Source organism: Colletes gigas, unplaced genomic scaffold (assembly GCF_013123115.1).
Source record: "Colletes gigas isolate AHSC1104 unplaced genomic scaffold, ASM1312311v1 Colletes_gigas_Sc00034, whole genome shotgun sequence".
Classification (NCBI taxonomy): Eukaryota; Metazoa; Arthropoda; class Insecta; order Hymenoptera; family Colletidae; genus Colletes; species Colletes gigas.
The window spans coordinates 700,910-726,407 of record NW_025106663.1 but is presented as its reverse complement, the minus strand read 5'-3'; the positions used below and the strand labels follow the sequence as shown (position 1 = coordinate 726,407).

The window sequence follows — 25,498 nt, the reverse complement described above, 5'->3', positions numbered from 1 at the left end:
AGTCGTTTTCCCGTTGATATTTCTTTCAACTTTGAGAAAAAATAACACAGTCGTTGAAAAGACAACTTTCTCAATTTCTGTTACGCTACCTCGACGAAACCTATCATCGCGGACTTGGAAGATCTTTCCTGTCGAATTGTGCTCCGTTCCCACTAATTCGTGTACGCGTGAATTTTCCTGCGGCGAATCGTGCACCTTAAGTCGTTTACCTGTAAAATGGTCGGACACCACTGACTCGAGTTTTCTATTTGGCAGTTATTTAAAGACCGTGTCGTTTCCACGAGAGACCCTTGGTGGCGCGATAATATATTAACGAATTCGATCGTAACGTTTTCGCACACAAAGCGAGTATCAATAAATATTATTATTCATTTATTGTTAATATATGTATGCATCATATCGTTAACGGTAGTATTATCGTTAGTGTTATTAAATCGTTATTATTACTTACCGGTATTATTATTATATTACCTATTAATTATTACGATTATTATCGTTACTATTATTATTATTGTTATTGTTATTATTATTACTATTATTGTTGTTGTCCTTCTTCATTTAGTTGTTCGTGTTGTTACTATTATTATTGAAAGGCCGCGACAACGCTCTCTCTCTCTCTCTCTCTCTCTCTCTTTCACACACACACACACGCACACGCACACTCTCTCACGCTCTCTCACACTCGAGGAATTGTACAACGACGCGTCTCGAGTATCTCCTGTTCCCGGAACACGCGTTTCAAAGAAGGTCGATCTTACCTAACTTGGGAGAGAAAGTGACAGCGGTCGATCGAAAGAAGGTAGCCGAAGAAAGTAAACGCACAACGTGGCCGTGTATTGTCAACAATATATGCCGAGGCGACTCTCTGTCCACCCCTGTCGCGATATGCTCGTTTACTTTATTACTTCCTCTCTTAATTAGCCGTTCGTTAGCCCGAGGAACGCGCGCTGCTCACGTGCCCGTAGCGTAACTTAATCGAGACGAATCGAATTCCTCTTCTCGGCTCTTTATCTTCCTTCTTCGTGGACTCCGGTTGGTTCTTCCACGGCGGTGTCCCTCGCTCTCGAGCACGCTCCACACTCTGTCTCTCGCGTCCGATTTCCCCATTTCCGGGTTTCCCTCCCGAGATAGAAACGGCAGAACCGAAGGACAACAGAGACACAGCCGGCCAGGAGCGAGAAGAAAGGAAATATAAAGCAACGAATCCGTTTCTCGTTCGCGGTTCGTTACTTGGTCGCACCGTAGCAGCCCTCCTCGAACACCCACGTGTCCGTTGTTTCTGTAAAAGGGAACAATATTCTAGAAACATCTCTTTTCGGTAACATTTTCAAATCTCCCTGTAAATATTCGAAAATCCCATTTTGCATGCCCCGACAAATGGCATTGTCCGCCGTTCCGTGGAAAATTGTACATCGCTCGCAGGAAATTATCGACGTGACAACGAACGGACTAAGTTCGTTATGTAAAATAAATTAACGTTCTCGTACTGTATTAATTTTGCTTTCTGCGTGTCTCTCGTGCCGCGTAAAGTGTGATGTTACGCGATACTCGAATGGAACAACACTGCCATGCACGTTGACATCATTATTAGGAATTTACGCGTCAATTTTCGTGTAAAACCGGCAGACAGTCCGTGGTCCACTCGTGCGTCGATATTTCTACGCGATTATAATTACACAGAATCGATTGATAAAAATCGAAAAAGAAAATTTGAGAATTCACACGCCTAGCGTGGTGTTTTAATTAAAAATGTTAATTAAAGGGACGTTACCTTTGGCATTTTTTGTGCATTGTTTCGGTGACTTGACCGGGGCAGTCTATTTACTGGACGATTATGTGTGGCGCACGACACAAAATGGCTATCGTAGCCAAAACCGTGAATATCGTGAAGGTGTATAAGCAGAGCCTGGAATAAAAAAGCAAACGAGAAAATATCTATTAATAACGAGACGTCTATCGATCGAATAAAGTTTTCTCCGTCTCTGCATGCTCGAAACGAATTGAAATGTTTTATGCAAAGGACGTGACAAAATATCCAATTGCGAAAACTGTAATTAGAGGAAATTCATTGTTATCTGATATGATTATTAAATTCATAATGCACAACAGTATCATTAAAAAGGATTACAGACAGATATAGATAACGGGATACAAGCAACTGCGAATGAAAATTGCACGGATACGTCGAATAATTTATTTTACAATTTTCCGACTAAATCGAGTTATTAATGCAAGTTATATTTCATGGAGAGGGAAGATAATCGACCGTGTCTCATAAATAGGAAGTGAGTTTCTGCTTCATTCCGATAAAAGATCCCATTATGAATTCAAACTATCAAGTTTATGTTTCGCTGTCTCCTGCGAAAATTAGGAAAATTAGGAAAGTTTTATCGGGAGATCAACGTGAGCGGAAGCTAATTTTTTAAATGTCTTTCAACGAGAAGTTTTAGAAATGTGTCCAACCTGTCCACCACCATGGCGGCGAATTTCCAATCGCTAATGACTCCGTCATTTTCGTCCGCCTTTTTCATACGATTCGTAACGAATCGCAATTCCTTAAGAATCGTGTGCAGCTCCTCTTGCATCCCGCTGAGGAGCAACGACGCTGACGTGTTCTCCACCGTCGCTGGTCTTCCGGTGGATATCGGTGTGCCAAACGTCGACCTACTGTTCAACAATTTAACAGAAACATATTATTTCTTGAAAGGAATCTTTACGATGTCTATTACCTAGATTCTTACGAATTAATCAGGGCACAGAATCGTCACTGAGCGCGTTAACGATCGATCTCTAGATGCATCGCTGCCCTTAGTGCAAATCAATATCCTAGCAGCTAGTTTGACTTTGATGTCGTGAATATTGAATCTCGCACTGAAGACGATGCAACGTCAGATACGAAATTACAACCATCTTTTATGTTTTAATGCTAAATAATTTTAAGAACCACTTGCTCGTTATCGGTAAAGTTCAGGGCAGTGTTAAAATCTAAACATGTTTGGCGAAACGTGAAAACCATGCTGATTTCTTTGACATTCGGGGACCTAGTTTATTAGGAGTTTGTCCGAGGGAGCCCAAACAGTTAACCAGCAGTTTTGCGAGCAAGTTCGGAGAAAACAGCCTTAAGTTTTCCAAAGTATCTCCATCCGAGGGAATTACTATAACTTTCGACTTTAAACTTATTATCTGTAAAACATCGTGATCCACTCGTGCTGTATCTTGCTCTCAAAATGCACGATCCTTTTTGCAGATACTTGAAAACCCTATTAGCTGTGCATGTTCTAAACTGCTCGGAATAGAACACTGCGCCAGAGTACATCGAAAATTACTTCCCCTCGCATATCCGTGAACCACCAATGGGAAAATAATATTAGCCCTAAACGAGGACACTACCTAAGTGTACGAGTAACAATGTAAAGGTTGCAATTTATCTTCGCCGTTATCGAAATTTGAAATTTTATATTTTCAATAAACAAATAAATATCCGTGAAATTAATAGGTGCGATATACATCAAACGATGGTTGTTTTATCATCGATAACCAGGATAATCACATTATCGAGCCAAGACCTGCAACGGACGTTGATTATAAATTCAGCACGCCTGTTAGATTATTTTTCATCCCATTATTCCCAACATAATGTCTGGATGTCGGAATATAGATTTCACCAGTTCGTTTAAATTTTCAGTCTGTTGGCCATCGGTGAGATATCTATTTTCTCTTTTCCTTTGGTGCCTGTCCGTGATATCTTGCCGATATCGAACGCCAGTTGAGAAATTTCTGATCAAATAATTTTGTGTGCTCGATGTCTCGCTGACAGGAAAGGTCCGAGGGAAGTTATTTTCGAAACAGTCCGTCCAAATGAATAATATAGTTCGTTAAAAACAGTTTTACTTTTAGACTTATATCGAGTAAATGTTTTTAAAAAAAATACAGGTAGGAGGGGACCTTTGAGAAAGTATGTGCGTTACCTGTTACATCCGGAAGGAAGTGTTCCTGCGCTGTTTCTGTGACGAAAGTCATCGTCGAGGTTTAGAACGTTCGCTAGCAAACTCATGCTAGGTTTTTCCTGCGGCTTTTTATCCTTTGTCTGGTCGCCTGTAAGACTATTTTTCTTCGCGTGCTTCTTTCCCGGACGATTCATGCGTAGCATACATGCCAGCCATCGTAGAAACAGTGTTTTTACCTGTGTGCAACGCACAAGAAACATTAAATAAGAACGCAGAAAGAAAAAGACCAAATCGTGTCAACGGGCTGTCTAATGTTCTGTAACTTTGTGATAGAAACTTTTAATTCGAGGAACACCCCGTGAGTTGCGCGAGGAATTTCATTTCTTCTAGCCACGGATAAGAAAGAACATTCGTTACTCGCGGGACGAGCTGACATTACTAAATTACTAATGTTTACAGCTCGTGTTTCGAAATTTAATTCCTTCCGGTGCAACTTATTCAACAGCGTGCACCCGAGCGCGATTTCTTCTCGCAGTTTTGCATAAAGTTGGATCACTTCGGGGCTCACTTTCATCCGAACGTAATAGCAAGGGAAACTACCACCGGGGAATTTTTGCGTAGCTGTAGGATTCTTGTCCCTACTTCAAGTACGTTTCTCCTCGGTTTATGAAACTTCTTGTAATCAACGGTCAAGAAGAAGTGCTAACGCCTCGAAGGCGCTTTAAACTTTCAACAACTACTGTCTTTAACGGTTCTAATGGCTACTGCGGATACGGCTGTAGTTTTAAACTGCTCTCACGAACCAAAACGAGAGGGGCGTTCCATCGTGCGTATCATTTTTAACATTATTCAACAAACAAATTGCATCCAAGTCAGTTCTTTTAAATTTTTCGTTAAGAATTTCAAGCATTATCAGCTTTACATCCCGTTGTCTCTTAATTAACATGAATAAAATAGGGAATCGAATCGTTTTATATGTTTCGAACTCCTCGCGGATTAATAAAATCAGCAGCGTAATAAAACACGAAAGATAATTAAAAGTTGTTCGAGGAGAAGAAACTAAAGTTTTAATGGAAAGGTAATGAAGGCAAACGAAGTAAGAGAAACGAGCAACCTATATATGATTAAGTATAATATCAAAGGTACATATAAAATTTGATTCAATTTTAAAATAAAAATTGAAACTAATGCGCGTTATCGAGCGTTAATATTTGCTTAATTCTAATAGAAATGTTCTCGTTTACATTTGTCGTTTCATAAATATGTACCTGTATTTATAAAGAACGTATTTGACGTATTAATATTGAACAAAGAGTATCAATTTTGATTAATTCGATTCGATTATACGTTACATAACGTTCATAAATAATAACGAGCGATAACATATTCTGTTTATCGATAAATATTACGAATGCGGACACGTGTAATGTAATTCACTGTAATTTTATTTCGTAATGAAAGAAATTTTGGATTAGATTAATGTTTAACTCACCCACTGTGGCATCACGTATCTGTCGGGCGATCTGTGATGAAAGTTGAGCACCAACACCGTAAAAACGACGCTGCTCGCCACCATGAACATGATGCAATTGAAGTACGTCCCTGAATTCGGGGTGTTCCCGAAGATACCCCGAAGAAAAAAACACAGAAAGAAGGCGATTAGTCACGGTAATGGATCGTCGATCCACTCAATTAGTCGCCCAAGAATGAAAGACTGCAAGGTGTTAGGGAGACTCTAATCTCGAACTCTACCATTTTCAATCATTGCAAGACTTTATTTTATCCATCTTGTCCCTGGGTAATCTTTCATTCGGTCCTGCGACTAATCACATTCGCTTCCCCATGTACACCGACAAATTGCGTAAACGAGAGCAAAGTATGCAACAGTTAGACTCGTTACGATTACTTTTGCTCGTCGATTTATTCCCGTCGATTCTTTGTGGGATCGTTCCTCGTTATGTAGCAAAGGGGCACACAGACGAGGGAATAAAGATAGAAAGAAATTAGGCGAAGAACGAAAGAAAGCCGCACGCTTGACTACGGTCAGGTGAAAAGAACCGAGTAACAGACACTAAAGCGTACTTACGTGGGCGCTAATACGCCGCGAAAACAAATGCTTTTTATTCTTTATACTTCGAACTTAATCGTCACCCTGGCCAGACTCTCGAGAGAACTTGTTACTTGTTGATTTTCTTATTTTTCAAATTTTTTTCAACGTGTCGTTAAATGATCAGTGTGAAACTCTGTGTCCATGAAAATATTGGCGATTTTAAGGTAACTTTCGATTCGATGAAACAAGTGAGTACTTTAGTTCGGTAAATTCGAGTCCACTTTATGGAGAAGAATCTGTTGTCGATCGATATTCACCGCGTATTAGATATTTCCAGTGCAAGCACTCCCTGCGCTTGTAGGAGGTGTTAAGGAGCACTTTAATAACGAGTCCTCTCGAATTGTCCGCGGCGATGTGCATCGCTGACCCGGCCGGTGCCTTGTAGAGGAAACATCTAACAGATTGGCATGCAGCTACGGAATGCAATTACTACGAGGATGCACGAGTAGCCTGCGTGTTAAAGCACGAATATTGTTACAGTATCTACCGCCGCATGCAATTCAACCAACAACTAAGCATTCACGTAAAGGTCCAAGCTGCACGTAGTCCAATAATTACGCAAAATTATCATTCATTTCTCTCCTCGAGCGAAGCTGAATATGCTGGTGCTGGTATGCGACAGACTTACTGAGAGATGTTTACTGTGTCTTCGGCGTTGGGCGTTTTCTAATCGATTAGCCACGGTTTTCTAATTAACGCTCCAACGTGAGCTCACAGAAAATTATATGTAATTGATTAGTTTTGTTATCTTACGGAATGTGTGCGCGATAGTTTCTTTACAGAGACATTGGGATATCCCTGTAGGTTCAGTTATGGTTTTGGGTCAGAGTATTAATTAATTGTCGAATCTGTAAATAATCAGAAAGTATATTCCTAAACGTGTTAAATTTTAGACGAAAGTATAATTAACACGTTCACTGTATAATTAAACTAAAAAGATACGTGTATGATAATATCGTTAAAAAAGGAAGATGGAATATTTATTTCCGTGAATATCTCATTATCTTTCCGCGCGTTCGAATTCACGCTTACGAACGCATACCGTGAACGTGTTAATAAACCATTTTCCCACCATCTACGTTTCAGATCACGTTTTGCGTTCAGTTATTCGCTTCTATTCTGTTAAAATGATTATTCCCCGAGTTTTCTTCCTCGTTGCATTCAACCCCCCCTCCCCTGATCGATCGGAAATTCTTGATAATGCAAATCCATTGTTGCGGCCGGCTATCGGATCAGGATTTTTCCGGAAATCGGGCGAAGCAGCGACCGCGGATCAATACGGCAATGCGATTGAAAATATTAAAAATAAAAAAGTGAAATGGTAATCTCGGCGGTGGCAGCGCGAGTCAACCGTCCAACGACTCGATTTTATTACCGGAACCATACTTTTTATTCGTTTGTTACGCACGAGGTATCAAGACCATCGTCTTTGAGAGTCGAGAACCCCGAAGAAACGATGGTTTTTAATTCTAGATCCGAAACGGAGGATCTAGATACTCCTGGATGGTTCGTTGAAAAATGGTGGAAGCGCGAGTCATCGAGATCCTCCGTTTGAGATCAGCTACAGGTCTTTCAAAGCATCGCTGGTACGCTCGATAGCAAAAAGCCAACGCGAACGCTCGAAAAAGGTACCTTTTAAACTTCGGATTATCTTCGCTGTTATCTTTTAACGGGTCCACAAAGGCCGGCATAAGCGTCACTGACGTGATTAATTGTTCCGTACGAAACTCTCTTTTGCTTTTCTCTTCGTTAATGAATCTTAAAGCGAACGTCGGAGCTATGTATTTTCAGAGTTAGAAGTTTTGCTCCCCTTATTAACGGCGGACTGTTCTCTCTGTTCTAGTTATGAATTTTTAAGGATTGTTTTAAAAACGGAATCTGATATTGACACAAGTTTAACGTGAACGTAAAGCACACGGAAAATGATACGTTCCCAATCAGATAAAGAACATGGTAAACGCGCGAGCGTGGTATACGCCGAGCAAGAATGTTTATTACGCTCGTACGTGGGCAAACAGGTACCAACGGTTTACACAGCGAACGCAAATTGAGAGGAACACGGTATATACGCGAAAAACGTGTTTTGCAGGACTTCATTAATATGTGTGCCGTTCCACAGACACTGATTGAACACTGAATTCCGTGGCCGAACTCTGCGATCGAGGATTTACAAGATCGCTAAATGAGAACGTCTAAAAAAGCAGTAATTAAGTATACGTAGATCTAGAAAAATTCTGTTTCGTATAATCGAGAAGATAGAATGAAACGTTGGATGATGATAATTTAGGAACGGAAGGGTTAATTTCGCGATGCAGTAATCGCGGAAAAAGCAATGCAATTGACGTGCTCGTAAAATCTCGAGCACGTCGATCGTAAACGATTGACATCGCCGGGAGTAGTTTAGATCCATACGCGGTATAAACGAGCTACCAATCAGGCCGCGAACGAATTTCCGGTTCATCGGTTGCCGACGATTTCTCGTTTCGAATCGCAACGAAGTTAGATGAATGCGCAGTGATAGTATGAATGAAACCACGATGACATATGTACGGACCGCATCGTTCTGTTGCAAGGTTTAGGTAACAACGCGCGTTTAATTACCAGTTAACTACCAGTATTTGCGTCACCTTTAAATAAACACGGAATTCGCAACCCTCGTGCAACGTTCGATGCAACGATACAAATTTTCATATTTCACGCATTGAAAAATTGCGTTACGTAAGCTGAGAATAATAATTGAATAATCATTACTCTGGTCTTCTTAATATCGAGTCCAACTCATATGACCCGTTATCAGAATATAATACTTGCAACGCGGTCGTGAAACATTTATTACTTTCCATCGTACAGGTACATGTAAAATCGCTTTCGGTTGTTATGCGTTCGACAGCTGTGAACTCTCCCCTTTTGCATTTCTGCGATGCTGGATTCGTTTCGCCAGAGCTGTGGTTATGTATTTTAAGCGATTCATGATTTATCAGTTCGAAACCGTACGACAGAAAACATGTTACAACCTTCCATATAATTAGAATAGATAAAAATTTCTTTTGGTGCATTTTCTTAAAGGATACAGCCTTAGAAATATATGTGCAAAGGCGTATCATCGAACTCCTACAATTAACGAAGTTATACGTATCGTTCAATCGAGCTATATCTGTTTGAAACGCGTATTAAAAATACTAAAACTTTAGACGCGTGTAGTTCCGAAACTACTAGGGCTTTATTCAAAATTCCAGTACTGTTAGAGGCGGTAAACCTTCCCCTTTGAAATTGGTTTTTGGTTTTTGTCGATCCTACTTTCCGTTTTCGAGATATCGTAATTTATATAAAAGCGTAATTATTCATTTTTCACTATCTCTCGCGGTCCGCCTTACGAAAGCCTGTAGCAACGCGCATTAAAAATACTAAAACTTTGGACACGCATAATTCCAAAACTACCCACGCTTTATCCAAAATTCAACCGCCATTGGTAGTGGTAAACCTTCCTCTTTAAAATTGCTTTTGGTTTTTGTCGATCGGACTTTTCGTTTTCGAGATATCGTAATTTATGTAAAGGGGTAATTTTTTCCAATTTGACTATCTCTGTCTTTGTCTGGCGCGTCGCGCTGGACCTCTCTCTCTCGCACGTGTCTCGTGACCGAGCGACCGAGTGACCTAGTTTACTACGAGTCACGTGCGGTCAACGACCTTGACAAGGCCGTAGTAAGAAAGTTCATTGATCTCGCGGATGTAAACAAAGGGCTTCGGTCTCATCCGATCGACTTGAAATTAAAATTCTCATATCTCCGGAACTAATTGAGCTATCCACCCTCACGAGCGCTCATTTTAAAGGGCATTTAACCCTCTATCCGATGAATATACCACCTACTATAATTTATGTTTCCTTCTATGTTTATTTTAACATTTTCTTTAACAATATACACACAAAAAAGTTTCAGCAATTCCTATCGATTATACGACCGGTGTGCAATATAACTAGATTATAAATTGTTTATTGAATTGATAATGAATTTAAATTTGTATACAGTTGCCTCGTAAAAGAGAAAAAGAAAGATCAGTCTCCACCAAAATATTTCAATTTATTTTATTCTGTTACGGAATTGCGGCTTTGAACTCGATCGTCTAGATAACGCCGTTAGGAGGTATTTGCTTAAACCTGCTCCCTCAGGTTCATTAGGCAAATGACTCCATCATATAGGAGTCAATCGACATACGCTAATAGCGTCTAAGGCTGAGTTTGCTGTATCAAGCTTACCGATGAGCGTATCAGTAATCTAGTGTAAAACGTATGCATGTTCCTGATGAAAGTAATTCGTTTTACATTAGACACACTATGCAATCGATGCCCAGAGACTGAAAAAATTGATGTTACTAAATTCTTAAAATCTGAATTACCGTATGATCTTTTGCCAGTAGCAGACTCTGAACGATCCAAGTATCGAAGATTTCCATTCGAACGATCGTGATAGCCTTCCACGGACTTACGGTCCAGTGTTCGAGCACTTTGTAGTCATTTTCTCTATTCCTTTCCTCGCAGTTCTATTTCCAGGCTCTCGACTGTTTAAGGAAGACACTCGTTCACCGTCCCATGCAGTTCCCTTTCATCGACGACGTTCGTTTATTTCGCTGTGTCCGTTGATTACTCCGAACGACCGCCTTCGTCACGTATAACTCGTACTTTTAGTCTCCCATCTTGGATCGCTCGTTTTCTCTATTTTCCTCCGCGTTGTCCGTTCGGTCCCTCGCAATTTTATGCGCTCAATGTGTCTCTTGATTACTTGGCTTCGACAGCGACCGTCGAAAACTGTTTCTTCCTTCGTCTCTCTTTTTCCATCGGCGACTCGATTCGCTCGCGTTAGCTCGACCGAGCGAATCTGTAATCTTGCGATTTTAACGACGCTCGCGGCCGTTCTTTGACTCTACGCTCGAGCACCCGCTCGATGAACCGTGCGTTTTGCGATTTTTCATCCTGCCATCAAAGCAGCTCCAAGTTTCCTGGTGCTTAAGGCACTAGGTAATCATCGTGGTTCGACACTGGCCGCGTTTTGCTTTTGGCTGGCGACTTTGCCCACTCCTCTATCTCCCGGGTCGCGTTTCGCTGTATTTAGATGTTTACTGGTACAGTAATTCTCTGGTAGAGAAATTCCAAACTCTTCCCTCTTCGTTGTTTAGTTATTAATGTCATTAACGAGTTTTTCATTCCTTTTTCCTTGATCCTCCAAGATTTTCTTATCACGCGAACGTTCCATTTCAAATATTTACATTAAAATATGCAGTTTGTTTTAATATATCTCGGTGAAATGAATTTCGAGTCTCCACATTTCACAAAACATCGAATGGAAATTGAAATTTTTCTCGTTCAATCAATCGTGTTGACCCCGAAATATAAATCCCGCGTAGATCGAACGGAATGAAAATTCTCGTTTCTTTAGATTAGGTATGTCCAGAATTTTAGTCGAAATACACAGAGCTGGCAAAAATGGCAAGAATCTTTCGATAAAATATTGAAAATATAAATGTTGCGATAATTTCGACGATAAACGATTCTGCAAAGTGCTATCAATATTAATGTACATCGCTGACCGTACTCGAGACGTTTATTTAGCTTTGGAAAGTTCAAAGAATTCGCCTTATTTCTTATTTAGTTCGAAAAAATGACCGTCTAAAGGAGAATATCCTCTTAGGAGTTGACAACTCTTCAACTAAAGTGTCTCTTCTCCAGCGCGAAACGTCGAACGCAACACCAAACGAATTTTAAGGAGCTTTACCGTGAAAAGGAAAGTATCACTTTGCAACTGCGATTTCGCATCGTTATAGAGAACTATTTCAGACGAACAGAAACGAAATCACCGTGTGCGCATCGAGGAAAGTAAATGCTCCAGGTTCCGATGTCTCGTCAAAAGTGCACGATCCTTCGGAATACGAATAGGGGATACATCTGTCGCGACGTTATTTTGACAGTTTTTATAAGAAAAACATTGCTAAAACTTTAGCTGTTTCAATGCATCTTTCTAAATATTTTATAACGGTTAAAAGTTATTTCGCTGCTGGTGACCATTGGGTGAAGGAAACGCATAATTTTAGGGACGGGAATCACGAAATTGCAGCATCACAAACTCTATTTACTAATTACCATAAAAAGAGTCTTCGTGTATATTAATTAAATTTTGTAGATTTTATTTGGGCGTATATTTATTAATTATAATTTAAAATAATTGGTTTCCTTTTCATCTCACTCGTTTAAACGTTAATTAGATTTCGGTCTTTCTATTCTCCTTTTTAATGTTTCGTTGTAATCTATTTTCGAATAAATATGTTATTTCTATACCGTGAAGTTCGAATCGTCCAAAATGAAATTTCGACTGCACACCTTTCCCAAACGAAGTCAGCACTCTAAGCACTCACGAGAGTTTCTTGGGAAATTCGATCTCGAGCGAGAAACGTCTCGAATTTCCAAGACGAGTCGAGATAGTCACGTTTCGTGCTTTTCGAGATCTTGCATAGCTCCGGTCCCTAGATCGGTGGAGGATAAATTTATCACGCGACATATCTCCTCCTCGATATTTTACCCGCGAGGAGCATAATACGCATAACTGCGCGCACTTGGCGATTCCGTGGCCACGGGATACCGCATTAACGTGCTCGTAACGGGTTTATGCACGCGTTACTATTATTTCCGTGGTTCGTTATGATCTGTTCTGCTCACCGCCGAGATTCCACGGCTCGGAACGCGAAATTACGTTCCGAGGAATTCCGTAAGCGCCGCGCGAAATCGGTCGAATGCTCGGCAATTTCTCTAATTCACTTTTCTCCGTTCTCCGCGCCCGCTAATTCACCCCCCTGATTATCCTGCATTTTCATTTCTCCTTTAATTTTAAATTTTCTTCGCTCGAAATTTCTGCGATCAATAACCGGGTCCTCGATTGTATCGAGTCGATCGATCTGCCTCCGATTTCGTTCCAGGACCCGCGAAGATCGTTTTTCCGTCGACTTCGCGTGGATCGAAACGATTTTCCCCGATCTCGCGCTTAATTGAAACGCTCGTCGTTGAATTGTTTAATCTGTGATTCGGCCGCGCGTGACTCAATCAACGAGGGAACACTGAACCGATAGCGCGATGCGACGCTGAATTAATGGAACAGCGTCGATTTAATTCGACGGGTCTTGCGTGATTAAACGCAACGTTAATCACGCCAATTTCTTATTCGAATACTTAATAATAGAAAAATTCCTAGCACTATATCCCCCTTTTTTATTCCGATAGATATTCATATTTCCGTAGAAATTAGCTTTTTAGAGTTGGGCGACGTACAACGAATTTCCGGGCAATTAACAAAATTTCCGAATTGGCAAGAAACGCGAAGGGGATGTAAAAACACCTCGTGCAATTAGCTCCTGGGGGGATTCGCCTCTAGGGCAGGATGACAGTTAAACAGTGTTAAATAACGTTATTATTCGTATTTCGCGACGTCATCGTCGGACAGGAAGCACACGGACGCTCAACGGAAACGCTCGCTCGGTCGACGTAATTTCGCAATTTTACCCCTTTACCCAAGGCTTTACGTTAATAAAGTAACTACAGCTGCAAGTTCAGCGATGCCACTTGGTGTACAGAAGCCGTGAGTTAGACTAATGAGAAGAAGTGGTTACAGGGCGTACAGCAGCGACAGCAGCAGCAGAAGAGAAGGAGGAAGAAGAGAAAAAAGAAGTAGGAAATAGAACGAGAAGAAGAAGAAGAAATTAGCAGAAGTGTGCGATGGAAAACTGTTTCAGACAGTGACATTGTGCATCGCGTTGTCTCAGAAACTCCTAAATAAAACAAAGCCCATCGTGTGTCCTCGGGAACATTAGAGGCTAATTTGCTACGCGATGGATGCATCGACCCTCGTTACCAAATTTCAACCGATTCCAGATATTCCCTTCAAAGCAAGGGTTTCTCTTTTCCTCGTGCATGCAAATGCAAACAAGACAGCGTAAAACAGAGTTAATTTCGTCGAAGAGACTCGTCGACTAACGGAAAAGAGATTCAGATCGAACAACGTCGTCTCGAAAGAAGGAAGACTGCCTTGCAAGAGTTCAGAGTAGCGATAAATAGAGTAATCAGGCCAGAGTGATTCGTCATACGCGTCAAGCATGACAAGACACAGGCTACAAGACGCAGGAGGAAGTACGTGGTCAGCCATAAAAGAGATTAACCCTCGAGTGCTAGCAAGGGTTGGAATTGCAAGTCGAAATCGCAAACTTGATCGCTGGTAACTCCTTGCTAGTAGTATGATAGGGATTACCGAAGTACTTCGAGCGTATTAGAAGCTTCGTCCGAGCTTCCGATCCCTCGTTGAATAAATTCCTCTTCGTTGGAAGATTCGATCTCAGAGTCTAACCGACTGCATGGCCTAGAAATTTGCCTAAAATGTTCCGCCACGTGGGTGCCAGTCCGTGTCTCGTTTAATGCAAACTATTTGTAGTTTTCTTCTTTCGGTACAACATTAAAATGTTAACAACTCTGCCACTATCCCAGCCCTTGGTGGTTCCGACAAACTGTCCGTCCACGAGAAGAAGGGTTAACTTTGTTCAGATTCTCTAGTTTAGATCGACATCAACCTTCGTCAATAGAGTGTAAAGCCTTCTTCTTCTTCTGACAGCAAACGTAGGTCTGGACTTGCAAGGAAAGGCCAAGGCCCTCGGGTCAATTTTTATTAAAACTTTACGTAACCCTGAGGCCTCGTCCTCTTCTTGTCAGCGGCTAATAATCGACGAGAATGGAACGACCAGGGTGGAGATGTGACAAATCCACTACGACCATCATCTTTTCAGCGCGGTACAATGGATCTGGTCTTGACACGAGCTCAGGATGTCTTCGACTAACGCTACAGACACGAATTGTTCTCCAGAATTCTTCGATCTGGTCCTTTCTCTCATTATTCGTAATGATATGGTCGTTGATCGTCTCGAATGGACTTCGAAAGTTAAAGGACAGAGAAATCATGTGTATGAGAAAGAGAGAGAGAGTGACAGAAAGAGAAATAGAGAAGAGGGTGCTGAAAGTAAGAAAGAGATCGTTCGTTTGCTTGAGAGCCTTCGATGCAGCGTACCTACGTGCTTACTCATACGAATACATTATTATTTTGCCACTACAGGTGCACTAAACCGAGTCGAGACGATTCTTTGTGAAAGTCTGACGATTTCTCGATGTTACATTCGCACGTGCCCGATGCCATCTCTATCCCGGTTCGTTCGCGCAGCAGCGGGGAAAAGTTTGAAAATATATATATCGAGGCGAAAGCCAAGCAGTTCGAAACTGTCCGCCGACAAGTGGTCTTGGATCGAGTTTACCACGCACGAATGACCTTTTGTAGCCCCGATAAAACCGTTTTGTATGAAACTGAGCGTCGCGAAACGTTTAAACGTCAATTTATATCGATCACGAACCACCCGAAAGCTTCAGATACACGGTGAAACGAAAAGTATGATTACATTTCCTCGTTAACGCGTTTAACGGCACAATGCTTTTCGACGAAACACCACTTGTTGCTTATTTTATTCTTTCACCAATAAATATTCCATTCCTTAATGCACATTGGTTTGCATTAGCGACGAATTAACTCCTAAGACGACTTAATATAACTTATTATTAATTATATAAATATTTTCAGTAAATTCCCCGACAAATAACAAATAAATAACAAGAGACTGTAAAAGAATCGAAGGTTGTAGCGAAGTTTCGCGTAAAAAAAATCTTTTTCATTATCCATGAAGCCTGTGCAAGCTTCTATAAAAGTTCTTTTACGATCGCGGAGCGGCGCCAAGCCGTGAAAATCGTCTACGTACGCTTACTCTAATCGTGAATTCTATTAATTTTTCATACGGCGTCGAACGTAAAGTTTTCTCCCGGTTTCATGTCCGTTAGATCAGCAAAGTTGGATCGCGATGACACGGGAATACCGTTTGCAAAGTGCATCGAGTGCATACGTTCCACTTGTTCCGAAAGATCACGGTTAAGTTTAAGTTTAGGGCTACAAAAGCCGTTCCTTTTGGTGAAACTCCGACGTTTTCTACAGTTGCTGTATTTTATATAAAAAGTATGGTATTCACCCCGAAAAAGTAATTTTTACGAGCTTTCATTATCGAGATAATCGATTCTGAAACCTATAAAGTACATAAAATACGAAACAAACGTGCTCGCGATACGATAATTTTTTAGTAAATAAGATTAGAGAGGATTTAAGGTATAAAGCGTAGTTCTGCGTAAATAATGTCTGTCCAAAATGCAAAATTAGTTATTACAACGAAATGTAAATTCGCGCCGTTGGAGAATAATTATACTTATCTCGCGCGACTCGATAGGGAAATTAAAAATTATTTTATTCAACGCACAATGGCGAGCAGCGGATAATTAACGGTTACGAAACGATACGATTTTAACACGATACGGAATTATCATCGCCTTCGTTCAATTTTTGTGCTTAAATCGTCGATTCGAAATCGTCGCGTCGTGGAAATAATTTACCGGGTGTAATTATTTCGCGATTCAACAGGCTAGAAGAATCGCAAACGCACCCGTCCGACGAAATAAATTATTTTACATCGATTCTAAAGCGTTTGCACTTTCGCCGCGTTTCGCGTCTGTAATCGAGCGATAATTTCCGATAACATTTTCCGGGAGTTTGTTGCAAAGGGCACCCAATGAAATCTATGATCGAACAAATTTTTATAAGCGAGAAACTGTGAATAATTTAAAATTTATACGTAATAAATATTCTATTGGATAGATTTTTGCCAAGCGTCAGACTTTCCATTGACCGATTCCACTGAACGCACTCACAGGCTACCCTAAAAGATCATTTTACCTTTGATTTAAAATTTAATATAATTTTAAAGTTAAAAGTTCGTTAAAATGTGTCGACTCGATTATGAATCGATGATAAACTTAATCCCCGATGCATCAATTACGAGAAAGTCCCCTCATATTTAAAATCGTTATACCTTTCTTCAAAGGCAAAAGAAATCGAGAGAATTATTTATGTCATTTTAAAAATAATATAGGACAAATTTAAAAAAATTTTTTAAAAATTTGAAAATAGCGGACGATTGGATATTTACGAGTGAAACGGAAACAGACGGAATAATTTCGATTTATGGATAAAATTCTCTTTCGTTCTTCTATTAATTAAATCCTATCTCTTCAGTTTTGATTCTGAGCACGCGCGGCTTTCAGAGATTTTAATAACCAGCGTTTACTTGGTATGCCTGCGCGTTAATATGAATGAGATATGCAAAACTGTTCTTGATTGAACTCCACAAAAGCTTTCGAACGAGTGGTTGCCGACGTTTCATCCGTTTGATCTTTCGTCGGAGTTACCGTGACAAGCTTTGTGTATCATTTGAAAGGGGAGGATTTTTCATAAAGCTAGAACGAACGAAAATAGCTGATTTTTGAAGCCTCGATAAATTGAAAAGCTGTATCTTCTTTCCAGTCTCGTATTGCACGAACAATAATACCAGCCAATCGTGTTACGTTTCGCAAGGTTTAAAGTTTAAACTTTAAATTAAAGTTTCAACGATATCGCGAACAAACGAAGCAATTTGTGGTCGATTCTAAAAATTAAAAGGATCACAAACACGTGCTACGTTCACAGATGGCTAAATATGCGTGGTAACGCGTGGTATCGAACATTACAATGACCATCGATTTATAATTCGTGGAAAGGGTTCAAATTTTCAAGCAGAAAATATAAAAAAAAGATATTATTCGATTGGAAAATATTAGAAAAATGTTCCGCGTCGACGAACGAGTCTTGCGATCGCTCGAATCTCCGTGAAATTGCGCTGAAAACGTGTGACAGGGTTTTCGAGCGCGGAGCACAGAGTGTAATAGTAATTAAACCAGAATGCGTAGCCGCTTAATGCGTTTCATTAAAACGCACCAGGGGTTGCGCGTACGCGAGCTTGAAAACCGTTCGATCTCGTTGAAAATTCGCATTTCACAGTGCACGCACGTTCGAGCTCGTCTACGACGCGAAATGTCTAGTTAGGAAATAATTAGTAATTATCGGCCACGTGTGTCGTGGAAATTACGGCCTGGTACGTGTCGGTTCAAGAATTAATAGAATTTTTATGCAAGAGTTTTTCGCACTTTACGGGGTCAAGGACCAACTTTTCGAATATTTTTGGAATTTCTACATATTCTTGACTAAAATACGCGTCGTTTGCTCTTTTGAAAATTAAAATCGTCCAATCCGTTCAAGAGTTATGATTTTTTAAAGATACGCATGAAATTCCAGTGAAACGTATCAACGCCTGGTCAGACATCAGACTTTCGGAATTTTTTTCTCGAAAGTGGGTAGGAATTCGTGGGTATGTCTATTCACCAAAAATGATTGCATTTGACCCCTGCAACTAAAAATAATTTTTTTAGAAAGATTTGAAAGAATTTTTTTTCGTCGGAAAAATGAGGCAATATCCCCTGTCGATTTTTCTTAAGAATTCGTTTTTCGTTTTTTATCGGCCACGTGTGTCGTGAAAATTACGGCCTGGTACGTGTCGGTTCAAGAATTAATATAATTTTTATGCAAGAGTGTATCGTTACGGTTGAAAATTTAATTGGAAACGCGGGAAAATCGTCTTGGCGTTTTTCCTCGAAACAATTCGTACGGAGTTCGCGAAATATGCTTTGCCAAAGCTCATTGGGGCATGCTGTGCATCAACAGACTGCTCGAAGTGACATAATTAATAAGAGGAAGGAAGTTTCCGACGGGAAAATGTGAGAAACGTTATATAACAGCGATACGTTCCCAACGAAATAACTCACGATAGGCTGACATTATTATTCGTAAAGTTCCAACACCTCGGATTGTTAAATATCGACTCTCGAATTTCTTGGAAAGTCTGGCCATTCTGGGAGAAATAAAGCTCGCGAAACTTTGAAGCGTTCTTTGCGTTGATTAACAACCGTTTGATAATTCTCAATTAACGCTGGAACTACTTTGTCCAATTTTATCGTATTTGCATATTCCGAACGCTTCGGTAATTCAAATATCCCCGACAATTATAAAAGGAATATTCCCATTCGAATAATTTAATGCTCAAATATTTCGCGAGATCGATCAAGTTTTTTTTTTATCGTTCGGTAGTTCCAACGATTATTCTACCCAACGAAAAATTGAAGATTCCACCTTCCCGGAGAATCGTTTTCCCTGAACTATCACGAACCAGAGAAAGAAATTAATTCTTCGACAAACGAGATACAAATCCTCTCAATTCCATTTCAAGGATTATTTCTCGATCTGAAATCACTTATCTGGATCTTTTAACAAATAAACCTCCGTGTTTGAATCGATCGTTTCCGCGAGTCACGGCCGGAGAGAGAGATTAGATTTTAATAGAAACAATCTCGACGACGAAAGAACAAACGTTTGCACAGCAGATTTTTCTTATTTAAACGCGTAATTTTTCATAGTCCCAGGTTTCGTGCAGGGGCTATCGTTTATCGAGGGAACGTGATTCGATTTCGAAGATTATTCGTTAATCGAACCGCACTCTATTCCGTACGATCGATCGCAACGAAACGAAAAGTGATCAAAATGCGATCTCCATCGAAAAGTATTCATTAATTATGTTCGATTCATTCGCCATCCAACGTGGACCGGACATAAAAAATAAACTACCTCCGAACTGTCGTAATCACATCGCGATTGTTACTTTCATTACTGCTGAATAATTATCGAACCTTTTATTTGCATCAATGGCGCGTTGCTGGGCTCGGTAAATCGTGATTTTCTTCGCGCGAACGCATCCAGCCGTGGAAATCGACGATTTCGGTCAATGGAAAGTCAGTGGATCGCACTGGAGCCTGAATATTCGACTCTCGGTCTTTGAGTCTTTCAGATTTAATCTTACGTGAAATGCCATTATGTCTGTTTTTATTCTCCGGCCTCGTACCTTCACGATTCACGCTTCTTCGTTCAGCATGGTGTTCGAAACACCAGCTTCCGGTTCGATTAAAAAGGAAGACGGAAACTGAGCTTGAATTACACTCTCATAGGATCGCGAAGATCGTTTAAATCTTCGTATCGACCCTCTCGATTCCTCAAGAACCACCAACATCTGTAGATGGACAGAGTCTAAGTAACAAATCTAATCGCATACAAGGCGACAGAGAGAAAGAGAGAGAGGGGGAGGAAAGAGAAAAATAGCGAATAGAGAATATGACTGTGAGAGTGAGACAGAGAGAGAGAGAGACAGCGAGGAACAGAGAGGACGAAGAACTTTGCAGGAACACTGCTCTTGATCTTCTTACCGTTCGATCGATTTTGGATCAAAATTTAACGAGCAAACTGATCCTGACAGTCCCAAAAGGACGATGATCGACTAACGAATAGGCTCGTCCGCGAGAATCGCCATTTTGGCAGGTCGAATCGCGAATACGCGCGCTCACCGATCCTTACCTGATCAGGTATAGCGCGACAGGCATCGAAACACGCGTTAAACACGAATTGCATTCGACAGACATTTCCTGTAACACAGCCAACCACTCCCTGTCTCATCCATGGCGCGAGTGGCTCGCAATGTCAATTGTTTCTTTAATTTCACCTCTATAACTAAGGACCACCGCTACAGGGCGAGCAAAATATTTGTCACAGTTTATCAGGACCATTCAATTAGCCCCTTCTGATATATTTCCATAGAATCTCGTTGATTAAAATTTTAACAATCTTTCGAGAGAAAGCGATTTGTCTCTGGTATAAGGTTTCTCTTCAACTTGTTATCCCCTCAGTAATTAGAATAGGAATAAAAAAAAATGAATTTGGCCTTGATCTTTAAGGTCACAATGAATTTCCTGGCAAGCTATTTAACACTTTACCCACCAGGAACCCTTTCATAAGCTCTTTAATTACAGCGCCTACCGACCGGGAGCTTATTAATCCATTAGGCATTTGTTCCGCGACCGCCGCGAACAGAGTGTGGCATTTAATTTTCCACGGTATTCCAGCGCGCGCCTGTGGAACTTAAAAATTAATTTCTTAACAACCGCTAATTATTTTTGGGTCAATATTTTATTATCTCGAACGGAACGCTTGGTCTCCGACGAGATTCGAGTCAGAGAATTTAAAACGGATCTGTTGGCGAAGCGTTGACGAATCTACGTCGATTCAGAGCCCCGTAGATTCATCCATGAAAGCCCGTGACAAATATTTCTTGCACACCCTGTACGCGTACCATTCACTCGACTCTTGTTCCATTTACTTTTGAGCCGGCAGCACGAGAAGAGCATTCTGGCGGTTCCGTTCGCGGTACGCTGAGCCCGTCTCGAAGGGCGTTTTTGAAGATCAGAAAAAAAAGCTGTTCTTCCTCGTGCCACCTTTTCTCGTTACTTCGCGTGCTTCTTACCGAACACGAAAAGGACGCGCACCCGCAGCTTCTTTGACACTCGTCGTCGGTGGCTTGCATTTCACGCTCTTTGTCCCTGGTCGCGTCTACTTCGTGCCCGTTAGCTCGTTAAAAAGTTTTCGAGATCAATTCGAGTCGATACGCTTGTCACGTTTTACGCGTGAAAAACTACGTTTCCTGTTAAGTGGTATACACGTAACGCTGTTCCTCCCAGCAAATGTTTAACCTAATCTCGCGAAGGGGAGATTAAATATTGACCGTAGGGAATGGATGAAAAACAAGCTCCCTCCCATTTTACAGATACTTAAAACAGCGTTCGTGTTCGTGTTCGTGTTCGTGTTCGTGTTCGTGTTCGGTAAGGGCAACATCGTAGCGATAGTAAAGCGTAGTTTATGGCTACCGAAGAGGGTTCCTGTGCCAGTAAACCGGAACTGAAACAAGCGACGCGTCGCCCAGGACACGGATTCGTTCGTGTGTTGAGTGCGGGTTGCGAGGGGAGACAATTTCCAACATCGCGAACCCATTGGAAGAAGAAAGATCCTTCTTGAGAAATAGATGTCTACGAGAATGGGGCCGTTGTGGCCACAAGCGACTAACAGAAGAAACGCAAGAGAGACGGAGGACAGACCACTTGGTTATTCTAACGCAAGTTAGAGAACGCGCGGGGAGTTTTCTCGAGCTCATCCAACGAAAATGTTCCCAGGAATTTACTTTTTCTCGGACACGCGATTTAAGGGTGACATTTTCTTGACAAACAATGGTCTCGTTATTCATTAACGTTGCAACTACCGACAATTACAATGAAAGAAATTACGAATCGGATGATGAGAAGTAACGGTGGACATCGAGGGTGGAAACTGTGAGGCTACGGTCCGTAATTGAAAATGAAGGATAAGCTGGAAGAGAAAACTCCCCCGAAACGGAACGATCTCTGATTATAAAGAGGGCGTAGGTAGGAAAGGTGGATCGGTACCTATAAGTGGCACCGCCTCGGAGGTTCGCGTCAACACATGGGCCACCAGCAGGGAAAACACCGTCTGTGATAACAGGATGGTCACACCTGCAACATCGTACACACACATACACCTGATTCGGTGGCTGGATCAGCGTAGACGACGTGCACTCGTGCGCGTTATCGATCGCCGGGGCGGTTTACGCGCGAAAAAAAACGACGAGAGCGGAGAAGAAGCGCGTCGACGGAACGCATCCGGGGTGTTTTGTGAGCCCCGGTACCAGGAGATCCCCGTGAAAGATTCTCGAAAGACAGAGAGGTTCGAACGAGGAACGGGTGCAGGCAGAGGAGACGGAAAAGGACCCTTTGTTCAAGACTGCGCGTTGTTTGTTCGCTCTCGCGACGACCGTGGAGACCCAGGCATTACCATCGAGCCTTCCCGCGCCATTTTTTACCGCTTTCTCTCCCCCTCTGTCACCCCTTTCCTCGCCTTTCCAAGTGTCAAGCATCGCGATCGAATCCCTCGAACCAGGATGAGGATTCCAAGGATCGTTCCAAGGAAAACGAGCAAGGAGACGCTAATGAACCTGCTGGGAACCGATTTGTTACACGAGATTAAAACCACTTTTTGCGATCCGAGCCGATAACGACTTTTAATCCTCTATAATCCCTGTGACGTATCTCAAAACGAGTAGTTTGTTTCTCCGGTACTTTTTAACCCTTTGCAAATAAAGCGTTGCAATTTGTCTTCTCGGAATCTAATAGAAATATCCATTTTATTACTTTTCGAAGAAGAAAATAATTACTATTTAAATACACCCCGCGGTGAACAGCTTGCGAGGGCCGTGAATCGTACGATTTGCATAATTTCCCGTATCTCAGAAGCCCACAGTGACATTTACTTTAAACTTGGTCCATATACTTCGAGCGAATTATTGCGTGTACATAAGGCAACGGTATCTAGATGCAGTTATGCACAAAGTGTTCATTATGCATTAAACAACGATTTGAATTAAACTTTCACGACAGTTTAACGAACCGTATAATTTGACGAGCAGCACCGAAATATCGGAACGACGCGATTAAGCCTAAATCGAGATCGATCATTCATTCCGATTGTGCTGGTATTTTTGCGCGAACAATTCCTTTCCCGTAATTATTCTCCCTCGTGAAACTCCAGGTTATAGAGGATTAAAGACACCGATTCGATCGTGCACGTCGTCTGCGCAACAACAAAACGGAATCAACAGAAATAAAAAATGAAATACCCAGCAAAGAGTAATATTATCCGTGGATTAATCGATCGAAAATCCGAGCCGTTCGCGAATTCAAGATTTTCACGTATCGGTGGATTGAAACGTGCCGGCGACGTTGGACTTTTAGATTAAACTTTATCGGACACGGTCCAGGCGACGTACCCTTCATGTAATTCCGTTACCCCGACACGGAATTTCGTGGGGATCAAAGAGATTGTGCCCCGATTAGATTCGCGATCTGCCAACTTCGCTCAGCGACGAGCGCGCGCGTCGTGCACTTGAAAGCTCGTCGCGTTCAAAAAGTCGCCCGTAAAATTCGAGCCTTTTTTCTTCCTCGTTCGGACGAATGACAGCGAACGTTCGTTTCGTTCGTTTAGGCCGCTTTATCTATCGTGTCTGTTTTTTAAAACCGATATTCTCCGCTGTTCGATCCCAGCCGGCGTTTAATCTATTCCGTCGAGCACTGACGATTCCTCCTGCGGATAAACGTATCGATGAACTCTCAACCAGAATCGATTTTCTTCTCCTTGATTCATCTCGGTGCCACCTAATCGCGTAATTTTAAGTCGAATCGATTCTGCCCACTTGGCGGCCCTTTCGGGGCGCGCGTGGTCCGCCTAATCTCACGATACGTTTATCTCTTCGCCAGCCCCTCGGCGAGGTCGAGGGGAGCACATTTTTTTCGGGGCAGGAAATTTATGTGGCACGGCCCTATAAAAAAAATTCAATTTCTCTTTCCCCGTTTTACGATACGGCTTCCCGGTCTTCCCCCTTCCTGTTTCTCCGCTCTCGTTCCTCCTAGTCGTCTAATCTACTCGCGCTCTCTCGCTTTGCCCTTTTGTTCGATGAAATTTCGCGCCGGGAGGCGTGGCGTCACCGGGGAAAACTGCCCATTTTCCTGCGAGCAGCTCGTTCACGACGCGAAAACACGCGATCGGGTTTTCGTCGGGATACGTCAAGTGTTTTACCCCTGACCGGACAACGGATGGTGGACTTGCATCGTCAAGGATTTACGAGCGATTAATGGAGCTACAGCGTGTATCGTTACGTTGGAAGCTTTTGTTTTAAGGTGCCGGGACCTCGATCAAAAAGAACACGCGACATCCCTTTTTATGGGACGGTAATTCTGTCCGTAAATAGCCCCGATGTTGCTCTTCTTGTTCAGTTCTCCCGATTAGTTATTAATATTTCATTCGAGACTAATACAGTAGTCCCCGGCTAAATGAAATGGAATTTCGTGCTGTTTATGTTTCTTCATGTTCCAGGGACTCTCACTAATCCATTGATAATATTCTTATTAATCTACAGAGAGTTCGACCACCCCTGGAAAAAATTTTAATGGGGGATTCTAGTTTTTCTCACATTACGGGGTTAAAGGCCAACTTTTCGAATATTTTTGGAATTTCTACATATTCTTGACTAAAATACGCGTCGTTTGCTTTTTTGAAAATTAAAATCGTCCACTCCGTTCAGGAGTTATGATTTTTTAAAGATACGCATGAAATTTCAGTGAAACGTATCAACGCCTGGTCAGATATTAGACTTTCGGAATTTTTTTCTCGAAATTGGGTAGGAATTCGTGGGTATGTCTATTCACCAAAAATGATTGCTATTGACCCCTGCAACTAAACATAATTTTTTTAGAAAGATTTGAAAGAATTTTTTTTCGCCGGAAAAATGAGGCACCTATCCCTGTCGATTATTTCTTAAGAATTCGTTTTTCATTTTTAATAAATTTGTTTGGCGCCCTACAGAAAAGTTCTCTAATACTTTTCTGTAGGTACCCATGGGCTCTACTTCAGAAAAAAGTTTCATTAAAATATATTCACTATTGTAGGAGTTATGG

At 41.5% G+C, this 25,498-nt stretch overlaps 2 protein-coding genes across 4 annotated transcripts in view; both read right to left on the bottom strand.

The window, feature by feature from the left end:
- The window catches only part of LOC122402287, a 684,713-nt gene that overhangs the window by 274,694 nt on the left and 384,521 nt on the right, over window positions 1-25,498 (bottom strand). The window lies entirely within an intron of this gene.
- Window positions 1-25,498, bottom strand: part of LOC122402296 (neuronal acetylcholine receptor subunit alpha-7) — a 175,643-nt gene that overhangs the window by 5,458 nt on the left and 144,687 nt on the right. For 2 of the 3 annotated variants that reach the window (XM_043404962.1, XM_043404963.1), the window contains exons 9-13: window positions 5,440-5,549; window positions 3,969-4,183; window positions 2,464-2,667; window positions 1,772-1,906; window positions 759-1,279 (exon numbers count right to left, since the gene is read on the bottom strand). In XM_043404962.1, the coding sequence (XP_043260897.1) occupies window positions 1,822-1,906; window positions 2,464-2,667; window positions 3,969-4,183; window positions 5,440-5,549 (614 nt within the window). In that variant the 3' untranslated portion in view covers window positions 759-1,279; window positions 1,772-1,821. Of the gene's footprint in view, window positions 1-758; window positions 1,280-1,771; window positions 1,907-2,463; window positions 2,668-3,326; window positions 3,332-3,968; window positions 4,184-5,439; window positions 5,550-25,498 lie in introns of all 3 variants that reach the window. The other variant, XM_043404961.1, reaches the window with a different exon arrangement.